At 40.5% G+C, this 12,511-nt stretch overlaps 1 protein-coding gene across 14 annotated transcripts in view; it reads right to left on the bottom strand.

Moving 5' to 3' along the window:
• nrxn2b (neurexin 2b) overlaps nucleotides 1–12,511 on the bottom strand; it is a 794,249-nt gene that overhangs the window by 582,261 nt on the left and 199,477 nt on the right. For 12 of the 14 annotated variants that reach the window (XM_037758116.1, XM_037758114.1, XM_037758111.1 and 9 more), the window contains one exon: nucleotides 7,491–7,520. The exons of the other annotated variants lie outside the window; for them this stretch is intronic. In XM_037758116.1, coding sequence (XP_037614044.1) covers nucleotides 7,491–7,520 — 30 coding nt within the window. The remainder of the gene's footprint in view (nucleotides 1–7,490; nucleotides 7,521–12,511) is intronic. 14 annotated transcript variants of the gene reach the window in all.

Here is a 12,511-nt window from a genome sequence, read left to right on the forward strand (position 1 = left end):
TAAAACACTGTTTATTTTGAAAACTGCAGGCATTTCTGTTTTATCGCTGCCAACATGTTGAGCCATTGCCACTTGTTGTGTCAGCTTAGTGTTGAAAGCAGAGTCTCCGCTGCTCTAATGAGAGATTTTAAGACTAGTAGGATTAAGAAGGGCAGTGGGTGATAGGCTGTTATAAAGTGCAGGAACACATGTTGATGGGTTTCCAAGAACAAAGATCATTTAAAGCCGCATACATATGAAAAGACTAACAGAAATACAACTTTGCAATTTAGCTAACCTGATAGTGCTGATGTTCAGGGGAGAATCTTTTCAGATTTCTGTTGTTTGACACAAAGATCTGGATATGCAGGAATAGAGCTAGCAATGCAAATAATAATAAAAAAGACTAAAATTATTCAATAATTTGTGTTTCCCTGCAATTTAGAAAAGCATCTTATTTAGAGTAATATTAGTGATATGTGCCTGATAGATGATTAAGGTGATATTGGAATCCCAAATAACCCAAGATAAACATTGCTAATACAGTAATAGTGAAGTAATGCACACTTGTGACAACTCCGATTAAAACGTCACGCATCTTTGACAAGTGTTGAAGTAGTGATAATTTGTAAAACTAATCAGACTGTTTCATATTCACCGTATGAAATGAGAACACTAAAATCCTTAAAGGCAAATATTGGTCTGATAAGACAATTAGACTGTTGTCAGGCTATTATATAGGCCTCATCAGTCGCTATAAGCTCCATAGATGTAGGTCAATAGGGGCCTACTACACCCACTAGTAGGTTTCATCATTAATTCACATGGTAGATCACAGAAAGAAGGTATAAAAGAACATGACAGCGACCTCTCGTGACCGTAGTAATTGTGGCAGGAGCAGAAGCGTCAAGTGTCAACAAATCAAGTGCTGTAGTATAGATAGTGTAAAACTTCATTAGGGGTGGAGGTCGGGGACGATTGATGGGGACGCAAAACACAGGGTTTTCACGCAGGAGACCGGAGTTCACATCCCATGTGAAAGTTTTGTTGCCTAAACCTAAATAAGTTGTAGTTTTGTTGCCTTAAACTAAAGAAGTTGTAGATTTGTTGCCTAAACCTAAATAAGTTGTAGTTTTGTTGCCTAAACCTAAAGAAGTTGTAGTTTTGTTGCCTAACCCTAAAGAAGTTGTAGTTTTGTTGCTTATACCTAAATAAGCCTTTTTGTTTGTGTTTAAAACGTGACATTTCATTCAGTTTTACAACATTACAGTTTAATTTTCACTTTTACAACGTAGTTGGTGTAGTAGGCCCCTAATGACCCACATCTATGGTGCTTATAGCAGCTGATAATGCCTATTTAATGGCCTGATAACAGTTGAATCGGGTGGATGTATCAATAAAATGATACATCAATGACATGTAAATAAAAATAACATACAGTATGACGGATGGTGCTCTGTTGGTTTCACACCAAGCTTCACTGCACTCCTCAGTGTGTTTAAATAGCTTAGACCAAACACAGTGGCACATTGACTCTATAAACTGCCCTCAGTGATCTCAGACAGAGATGGTTATCTTGACCTGGACCTAGTCTATTACATTCGAGGTTAGATACAGATCAGGCTGGATATTCCCTTCATTTTCCCCACAGTATCTCCAAGGAGATCTACATTAAACCTGCCAAGAGACAATCTCCCAGGGCCTGGTTAATTTGATTCCCAGTATGCATCGTGCTGGCCTCTCCAAAAAAGGAGGTGGTGGCGGTGGGGGGGACTACATTCACATAGAAGCCAAATGGTCCGTGCGCAAAAGCATCTGCGATTCCAAAGCCAAGGGGCCGGAAATGTTGGCAATTTAGAGCCATTAACTTGCACATTTTTGTCTATTATTGGAAACGGCAGTTTTAATTATTTAAGGGCTCCTTAATTAGTTTGTTAAAGCTGAGACACCTTCAGGGCAGCTGTTTAGAGCGACACGTGAACACCTTGGGACTGCTGTGCCAAGAAAATAAGCCACATCTATATTAGCATACACTACAGTATACACCGCACAATAAATTGGACAGTTGGTTTTTACTATTAATTGAGTTTAATGAGACAGATACAACTACACGTAAACTGGATTGTTACAGTTTACTGTTGCTGAACTGTAAAATATATTATAAATTGTGCATGATGACCAAAGCTCTAAAAACACATTACATTCACGGCTTTAGTAAGCGTGCCTGCAGGAGTGAAAAGACAACATACAATTTATTATTATTATCATCATTGTCACGTATAACATTGACCCTATCATTGGGTTTCTTTCCCATGATGGTCAATGCAATTAGGAAGTTATTCAACAATGTGGCAATTCCCATTAAAGCCTGATTTTTCTATTCGTATGCTGTTTTACTGGCCCTCAGGAATGAAACCTTGGGCGTTTATAAGTACAGTATACACACCCTCGTCTCATCAGGTCCTAATGGAGTCAGTCATAAATATGTCATATTGTATGCTGTTCAGACCTCATATTCATTTTGTATCTTACAAAAGCAGATTTCATGGAATCTCAATGGATTATTTGGCATTAGATGGAGCCAACTTCGGAGCAAAACGCAGAATGTGATTGATTTTTGGATGGCATTGCAGTCAATGTCTTTAAATTTCAAAATATAAAATAAATACATGATGTATTTAAAACATGCATGTGTGTGCACATTCTTTAGGGACTATCCTGTCTGGTCTCTGACAAAATAAGCTCTTTTGAAAGTGTGTCTGTGCAACAACTTACTTTTTTCTTTGAAACCTGGATCAAACGGGACAAATTACATAGTTGCAGATGAAGATTGTGCGCCATTATTGTAAGTGGTATTAAAATATAGTATATAAAAAAATATTATTTATTTATTTATTTATTTATTTATTTATTCATATATTAATTTATTAATTTATTTATTTGCATGACAATTTGTCTTTGTTTCTAAACTGCCATGACAGGAATAATGTAATTTCAAGATTATCATTTAAGAGTGTGTAGTAAAGCTTAGTGGTGGAGAGAGCAATAGGTAATGCCCGAAAATGCCATTTCAATTTGTCAATTAAGTATAATTTGTTCTTTACATGTGAACATTTAGAGCTCTGTTCATCAGTTACTTTGCTTGGTGATTGTTCAGAGAGTCCATGTCTGGCGAAGCTCTTTTTAAATGCTAATCACTGTTTTATTGTTAAATGTAATCTGTTGCTTTCCAAGCATGCGGCCCGATGTGTGCGGCTGGCAGCAGTCTTACAGACAGGCAGATAGAGATCAGCAGTGACTGAGGCCCGGGGTTTGTCCTTTCTGCAGCTGTGAAGGACAGCCTTGGGTTTGAGAAGAGACTGACATTGATTTCCTTGGCCTGGTTATGTGACGGCTGAGGCACCAGCACCATCCTCTGATCGTTAACAATGACCAAGACCCTTTTTATTGTTAAAAACACGTCTGTCCTGACACGCACGGAAACATACATGTGCACACACAGATTTTTTCTGAAAGCTGATGCCTGGGAAGCTGAGAGGTGACTAAATCCTGCAGTGAAAAGCATCTAATTCGCTAACATGTCACACATTCTCGCCTTTACCAAATGGGTTTATTGATTTTTCTCTTTTTAGATGTTTTTGGCCTGTCCATTGGGAACAAACACTGTATTAATTCTGGCTACAGGGTGATCAATATAAATGGCTTGCAAGGCACTGTTTGATGAAACTAGCATAATCAGCTATGGCACTTTGAACTCTGATAATACGTAATCCATCCCCCTGGTTATTAACCTAGTGTCGTTGCTGTTGTGTAGCCTTTATTTAACTACCCTGATGAGGAAAACACAATAATAAAAGAAAACATACATATTGGTATCTGTACAGTAAGTTGTTTTATGTTATCTCCTTACAGAATTATTCATTAGACTTCCCCTGAATGCCTGCGGTTTATTTGGAGATTGTTTTTTATTACACAACTGTTTTTTGAGAAAGGAATGTACAAAAGAGAGAGCAGGGTTGCAGTCAGTGACACGCATAGCTTCTATTTATTCTCTACAACTCTTTACCTCACCTTATCTTCCACAATATCTGCCCTCTCTCGCTCTGTCTTTTGAAAAAGTAGTTATGGAATTTTCAGTTTGAGCCACCTTTCAAGTTCCTGCTGCTTGTGGGGGCCAAGAAATGCACATCTATGCCCCGGACACGGTGCATCACAGCCTCGACGTCTGATGTTGAGATCAGTGCGAGTCTCCGGGGAGACGGATATATGCTCTAATGTCAGATTCCCCATTCTTCTGGTATGTTCTATTATCTCGGTGTGTGTTCGTCTTGCCACAAGCGACTGGTCGGAGTAAACAGTCGGCCCAGTTTGGGATGGACAACAGACAAGGATCAGAGTTAAATGGCAGCAGATCGTATATGAAGACAGAGTAGCGGCTGCATAGAGATGAAGGGATTATGGTCATGATTCATCTGCTGGTGGCAGCGCACTTCTGCTGGGGATATAGGAATATATTCCGCCTTTGTGTTGAGCTATATAGGAGCAATGAACTGGTAAAGATATTGCTCGATGATAGTTATAAAAAAGTGGGTACTGTGCAACACAGAGGATGCATTTTACACAAATGTTCTTCCAGGATGAGCTCTGGAGCAGAGCTGGGGTTGGAGATATGACTGATTGGCCAAAATGTCAGGTATAAAAATTATGATATAATGAAGATATAAGAATAAAGTAGATCAGTAAAGTGAAGAGTAAAGGTAATCTCAATTTTCATACTTGAGCATAAATCACGGTGAAATAAACTGATCTAAGTGTAATAGCATTTCTTTTTTTGTTGTTGATTGACTACAATTAATTGATAAATACCATATATCTGTTATATAATATAAGGCCACACTTCTGGGTTATTTACTGTTTGATTAGGGGTGAGCGATATGACCTAAAATGTATATCACGGTCAAGCCATTCTGGCTTAATGCGCCACTTAGCAGCTTCCATAGAAATGAACGGGGTCCCGCCTCCAAGGCTGTATCCAGTTCTCTTAATACATCCATGGGTAGAACTGACAACCATATAACGTTTTTATTTTTATTTTAAGTCATAAATCAAATTCTCACTGAAAATCATTCAACATAGTCTAATGATAGATGCTACTGTTGAATATGATTCTGCTGCTGTAGTCATTTCATTTCTTCACAGTAGTAATTAAGGTCTAATCTCAGTTTTCTGTGTAACCCACAGTTAAAATGAACTATAAAGAGCACTGATATAATATTATAATGTTTCCCTGACTTTATGTGAAATCCGACGAATGAACAAAAAGAATGAGCTGATTTCGGAGGCAGTTATTGGGGAAAGTGATGAAGGGACAGGATTTACTGGTAAAGTGGTGTTTTGAAGCCAGGGTGAGTCACTCTCTGAACTCACCAGTGAAACACAAGATTTCCCATCAATTGTTCGGCATCTTGAGATGATGGGAAAACAACTTGAGATTAATCAGTGAAACAGAGTGTAGAGCTGAGTCAGAGGAAATGGTTTTATTTTGCTCAAGTCTGCGTGAATCACGGACTATGATGATAGAAGAGAGGACGCTCTCTCCACACCAGTAAAGGTCAGGACATTCACTGGCTGCTGCACTTGTTCACTTCCCTTCTCTCTCGTGAACTTTGCCTTAACACTTTTTTTTTTTTTTTTTTTTTCCATGGACAGTCCTCACGGGGAGGCCAGAGGCAGAGAAAGGTCAGAGCATGAGGAGAACATAACTGTGAGGGGTAGGAAATAGTCTGCTTGGTGTGTAGTTTTAAAGGCATTTTGGCCACAAAATAACATTGAATTTCCACATGAAAAGTCTGTTGCTCATGATTTTAATACCGTCTTTGAAAAATTTGAAAAATTAAGGATATAGACAGAGTCTGAAATCGTCAGGCCATCCGCCACTTTGGCAGGGAGGGAAAACGCTAGTGATGGGAACAGAGAACTGGTTCCTAGTTGTCCTATTCCTTGGCATCTCATGCCTCGGTGTCTATCGATTCCTCTGTATCCCTGTTTTCCGACAGATACGCATGCACAATGATGCATACGCACGCTGCGTCATGTTTCAGTTTGTTTGACCGGAGCCATGGTAGAGAGAAAAAGCATGGCGCTACTAAACCTGAGGGGTGCACCCTATTTTTCCCTGAAAATGCGACACTGAACAACAAATCTGTGTTGAAATCAAGAGGAGAGTTAGTAACGTTAGCTGTTAGCAGTCGGCGGGATGCACCGTCCAGCTTGGTTAAATAACGGAGCTACTAACGTTAACGGGGGTGCCATTGAGTTATTATTATGAGGTGTTCAAGCTCCAGTTGTTTGAAGGAGATGTTTTCACAGCAAAATTAAATAGATTTTAGTGAGGGAATTATGACCTGTTTAACTTCCTAACACTAGCTCTAAGCACATATTTAAATAAACATACTCATTTGAATCGTGTGTTTTTCTGCAAATAACCACTATAGATGACATTAGCAAAGTACAGTGCTGTGTACAGTACCCTCCCACCCCCAAAAAAATAGGGCTCTCCAGGCGCTACAGTGTAATTTGAACACTATAATTTACCATATATATAATGTTTGTTTATGTAAAATATATTGAACATTGAATGATGTCAGATCTAAAATGTTATTCCTTCATTTAGCACAGAGATTTCATAAAACTTCTGAGTGGCAGACAAAAAAAAAAATACTTGAAAGTGTGGTGGTGCAGAGATTAAACAGCTGTGGTGTAAACAACATAGCATCAAACACAACATCCAGTATCCATAGCAACATTGCAGACACATTTTCTCATAAAACGTCTAACACATATAATTTAAGGTTAAATCAGAACTGTAGCCCTTTTTAAATCAGAATGCCAAACAATGGGAATGTCAGCAGAGTGGTGAAGAGAAACTCTGCACATTCGACAACACTTTCACCTTGAAGTGTTAGTGAATGGGAGTGTGGACACATTTCGCTGTTGTAACTTTGACCAACAAACACATTTCCAGTAGAATCAGCAGTTTTTGTTTTTTTTTACTTTCTGTTTAAACCCAAGCAGAAGGGATAGCAGAAAAGTGTTACCTTCAGCCCCGGGGTCAGGTCGTCGGGGTCAAAGGTGGTCAGAGGTGATGGTCCAGGACGTGAGCCATAGGACAGGACAAGGGGTGGGACACACATTGGTGGAGGTCACGGAAAAGCACAAAGACATGGCGGAAGGGAGAGGAAGGAGAAGCGGGAGGCACAACGGAGGAAATAAAAAACGAGGAGATGTGGAAGGAGAGGAAGAAGGGGTGCGCAACGGGGGAGGATGTTGCAGAGAGTTCAAAAGACAAGGGAGGATTTGGGAGGAGATGGAGGGACATGGCACCGAGAGAAGGTAAAAAGCAGAGGAGGAAATTGTGAGGGGAAAGCGGCAGCTTCGAGGGGGTTGGAGGGAAGAGGCTGAGTCAGTTCCTCTAAAAAACCAGAACCAAAATAAAAGGAATGAACCCATACCTTGGTCGTTTAACGTCAGGTGCGCCAGACCTTGAAAGGGAAAAAACAGAAAAAAAGAACAGAAAGAGGAAGAAAAGAAGGTCATAAAAGGCACGGGAAGAAAAAAAGCATTGTCACAACGTTGGACTGCAGTTTGTGACAGACATCCTGGGGCAGACTTGGATGTCAGAGTTCAAATCAAAGGTAAAAAACGAGAAAGAGAGATAGTGAGAGAGAGAGAGAGCGAATAGTAACAGAAAACAAGCAAACACTTCTTGAGTGAGGTGTGGGGGGTTTAGAAAAAAAAGCATTTTCATTTGGCGCAACCCCCGAAGGCTATTGCTCTCACAAATGCTTTTTTTTCCTCTGGAGTACTTATGGAACACACAGAACTGTTTGGCAGAAAAGGCTTGAACTGGATTCCTCATCTCCTACTGAGCACAAATCATAAAAAAAAGGACCCGAGCTCTGCAAGGTCTCACACTGAGAGGGTCAGAGATAAAGCTGGAAAACCGCTACAGGGTAAAATGTTTTGTGTTACCTGTAAAAGCCAAAGATTATTCCAACACAGACGTAAGCATCACAACACCAGCCCAAAATATGTATTTAGCTAACCGGAGGCTAAAGCCGCACACATCTTTGCCAAAAACCACAGATCAATAGATTTAAAAGAAAGATGTCCACACTGAGCTCCAGCTGGTGTTGGTGAACAATCCGTTAAGAAACATCAAGTTACTTCTTAATCAGACATATTTGGATATATAATCAGAAACATTATTTATCAAAATATACTGTCATCACCACAATACCTCTGGTTCAACACAACTGCAGCCAATCCAGTCGCAGCACAATCGTCCTCACAGAAATAGCAACCACACTATCAAAACCGTCATTATCAGAAGCAGCAGGCTGAACAATTGAAGGTCATTCCTTAAAACAGGGGGTCTCAAAATGTTGGGGGCCAGGGACCCCAAGACGCCGTCTTAAACATAACATCGTAATAGACAATCAAGCATACGCTTACTACCACTGTGCTCTTAGTCATTGGAACTATTTGTGTTATAAAACCTTTCAACATAATCACTTCAGACCTCTTTCATAGTACAGAAACACAACTCAATTTGAACCATGTCAATACTAGGGCTGTCAATCGATTCAAATATGCTGTTTTATGCAAATGTATGTATATATTTATTATTGGAAATCAATTAACAACACAAAACAATGACAGATATTGTCCAGAAACCCTCACAGGTACTGCATTTAGCCTAAACAATATGCTCAAATCATAACATGGCAAACTGCAGCCCAACAGACAACAACAGCTGTCAGTGTGTCAGTGTGCTGACTTGACTATGACTTGCCCCCAAACTGCATGTGATTATCATAAAGTGGGCATGTCTGTAAAGGGGAGACTCGTGGGTACCCATAGAACCCATTTTCATTCACATATCTTGAGGTCAGAGGTCAAGGGACCCCTTTGAAAATGGCTATGACAGTTTTTCCTCACCAAAATTTAGCACAAGTTTGGAGCGTTATTTAACCTCCTTACCAACAAGCTATGACATGGTTGGTACCAATGGATTCTTTAGGTTGTGTACTTTCATGTTGCACCAGTATCTTCACTTTAGCTTGAAAACTGAGCCCACTACGACCTCTTAAAGACCATTTGTGTTAATGTGTTAAAGAAAATGTGTGGAGTTAAAACTATTTCACGTTAACGCGTTATTATCGTGTTAACTTTCACAGCCACTTATAACACTTATATACTTTTAAACAGAGGCTCATTTTATTCAAATTGAATTTGGACTCAACTCAACTGCATTTATACTTTGACTTAAGGAAATTTCGAATGCATTAGAGGGAGCGAAGTGTCTGATTCATGACAGACTGACGTGATGTGTCTGAATCACATCAGTGTTTCTATTGGCCCAAAGCTAACGTGGTTGGGAGTCATTGACCCAATCCTTGTTTTATTGGCACAAATGGTCCCAATCTGTAGATATGCACTTTTCAATGACAAAGCACAACGGACCTGACTGTCTCTAGAAGACCTTGTTGTACCACCACAGGGAGTTTTTGTTGCATAATTGTGTGCGTTATCATGCACACGCCAGTCTAGTAAAAAGTATGTTTCTTAAACAAAGGTAAAGCAGCAATGTTTACAACCACAATGACGTACAATATATAATAGTTCTTACTCTTTAAAATATGGGCCTCATACAGCAGCTACTGTATAGAGGATTATCAGAGAAAAAAAAAAGCCTGACAGGAGGGAAAATAATCACAAAATAGTAGTTTAAACATCAACGCTAGCAGGGGTCATGCACTGTAAACATACTCTGGCATGTCCCGGGGATAGACTTCTTGGAAGCAAACCTTACACCAGAGAAATAGAGCTAGAACAAAAATGAAACACGGTCTTAACTATGGCCTAAAGCAAGGTTTACTCTCAAATGAACCCGAATGGCTAAGGCAAATTGGATTTAACCCCGGGCAGCACGGAATATCAACAGCATTACGTCTGTTGGACTACAAGTCCCAAAAGGTCAGAGCGTTTCAAGCCGACCTGTCTTTTCTTGATCAATACCATTTCAAACATAAGACTCTTGGCACTCTCTAGGCAAACAGCTCAATCAGATTAACCCTTCGCTGACAATGAAGTGCAGTGGTTCAGCCTCGGAGTGCTTTAATTCTGGTTGGTATATCATCATTCACCAGAATAAAGAGGGGTCCAACATGCAGAAAATGTGCTACCTAAAAAAAACCTCAGACTTGAAAAGATTCATAGAACTGATTTTTGCATGGTTAACACTGTCGTCAGGTTCACTGTGACTCTAAATGTCCCGTAGGTGTGAATGTGAGCGTTGTCTGTCTTTGTGTGTCAGCCCTGTGATAGTCTGGCGACCTGTTCAAGGTGTACCCGGCCTTCGCCCAATGTCAGCTGGGATCGGCTCCAGCGGTTACAGATAATGGATGGATTCTTTTTTTCATTGATGCTTGAGATTCATAGTTCGGTACTGTATTTGACCTACATTTAGTATGACCTTCTTTTCTAAAGAAATGTGGGTTTATTCTGCTTCAGAAGTCAGTAGCAAAAAGGAGACAGGGCCTTTAAAGCAGCACTAATCGACGCCAAAACTTCTACTGTAAACGTGCCAGGGTTCGTCTCCGCGAGGTGTGTGCATCGACATTTAGACCGCGGACTGGCTAACTGAGGTGCTTGACAGCTAAGGTTACCTAAACATCCGGTTTCTGCAATAAAGAGATAATGTCTAATGTCTCTGGAAATTAACACACACAACCGGGGGCTGGTTGCATAGCACGTCCACGCCACCACCGGCGAGCAGGTAAATCAGAAAGCAATGACTACACAAGCTCAAATGACTCTCGACTACAAGCTGTTCCTATTGTCTTCTTTCTTAATAACATCTGTGATTCAGGAGCAGAGGAAATGTACAGGCAGAGTGTTTTATTTATCTGGTTGCAGTCCGTTTCCTGCCGGCCCTTTGCAGGGAGTCCAATCATTCTCACTCTGCCTCCCTCTGTTTTTGTTCCCTTGCTCATAATCCATTAAGGAGATAAGGCGAAGGCTCCTGCAATGAAACAGAACGGTGCTGTCGCTGCATACCAAATCATTCAAATACACCACCCACCCCGGCCTCATCCCCGCTCAGGCAGGCAAAAAGACAGCGGCGTGATTTTTATGGCAGAGGAAAAGTGAAGAAGAGAAGGCAAGAGAAAGTGGTGCAGATGAAGAGCAAGTTGTCAAGTGGCATCTTCACAGCCGGCGTTAACCTGAGACTCACAGACAGGTGTGCAGCACAGCGGCAGAGAAAAGCCAAAAAAAATCAATCAAAAGGAGAAATTCACTCCGCGGTATCAGGAAATTAGAAAGTCGTGATTTGATCCGAGAAACACGCCAAACAATTTTCACACATTTTTTTTTTTTTTTTTCCCCAAACAGAAACACACACAGCCAGTCACACATTTTGTTGCCTTGGCAGAAGCGCAGGATGCCAGACTCCATGCCAGATTCTGATCAGGATGTGACGGCTTTAACTAGCAAGTGGTTTGCGAGAGAGAAGAGGCGGCGTGACTCAAAATTGAAATTACTGATCACTGCGAGACATGTGAATACAGCAAGACATAAGGGAAAGCTCCGTCTCTCTTAACTTCCATTCTGCATCGATATTGGGAGCACAAATCAAATTACCACAAGCGGCATCGCTTGCCACGCGACGTGACAGAACCCGAGCCCAAACTGTGAGTCTCGCCATCTCCTTGACATCTGAGCGTTTGATTGCATCCTTAATTCTGCGGTGAGTACAGATGGGGAGTGCCTGACGGAACCGCCGCCGATTGGTCGGTTATGATTGAGTGGCAGATGGAGCGGGGTCATAATTCTGCCATTAGGAGGAGACATGCTTATCTGGCCAGCTCCTCTGCTCCCTCTGTTTTCCACCCATTTCTCCACCTTTTTTCTTAGCTCCCCGTCTCCACATCCAGCCCTCCATCAGCCAGCTGCAGCTGCCTCCTGCTCTCCTCTTCCTCATCTGCCACTTTCTTCTGCTCTGATGAACACAGACTACTGATTTCATTCGAATGACTGTTGGTGGCTCAGGCACCAGATAATGCATGGTTAAGACACCGACAGGCAATATCAACCTGGGTTATATGTGGGTGTTTCTGCAACTACGGTCACTATTAACTTGATTTAAAAAAAAAAAAAATCAACCTCTATGAATTTTAATTTTAACCATCAGAGTATGTACATATAAACAGGTACACAAAAAATGACATATAGACATTAAGATTTGAATTTGTAACAGGTTTATCTTTGACATTTGTTATCAATTGTTCTTATTAAATGTCCTTAACGCAACATTACAATCATTTTCCTTTTATACATTTTCCTTTTTTTACATTTTATTATTATTATTTTTTTAATATGGGTTTCTCAAGAAACTGGCGTCTTATGAAACTAAAAAACCTAAAGAATACATTCCTAAATAACGCTCCAAACTTACGCTAAATTTTGG

Source organism: Sebastes umbrosus, chromosome 22, assembly GCF_015220745.1.
Source record: "Sebastes umbrosus isolate fSebUmb1 chromosome 22, fSebUmb1.pri, whole genome shotgun sequence".
Classification (NCBI taxonomy): domain Eukaryota; kingdom Metazoa; phylum Chordata; class Actinopteri; order Perciformes; family Sebastidae; genus Sebastes; species Sebastes umbrosus.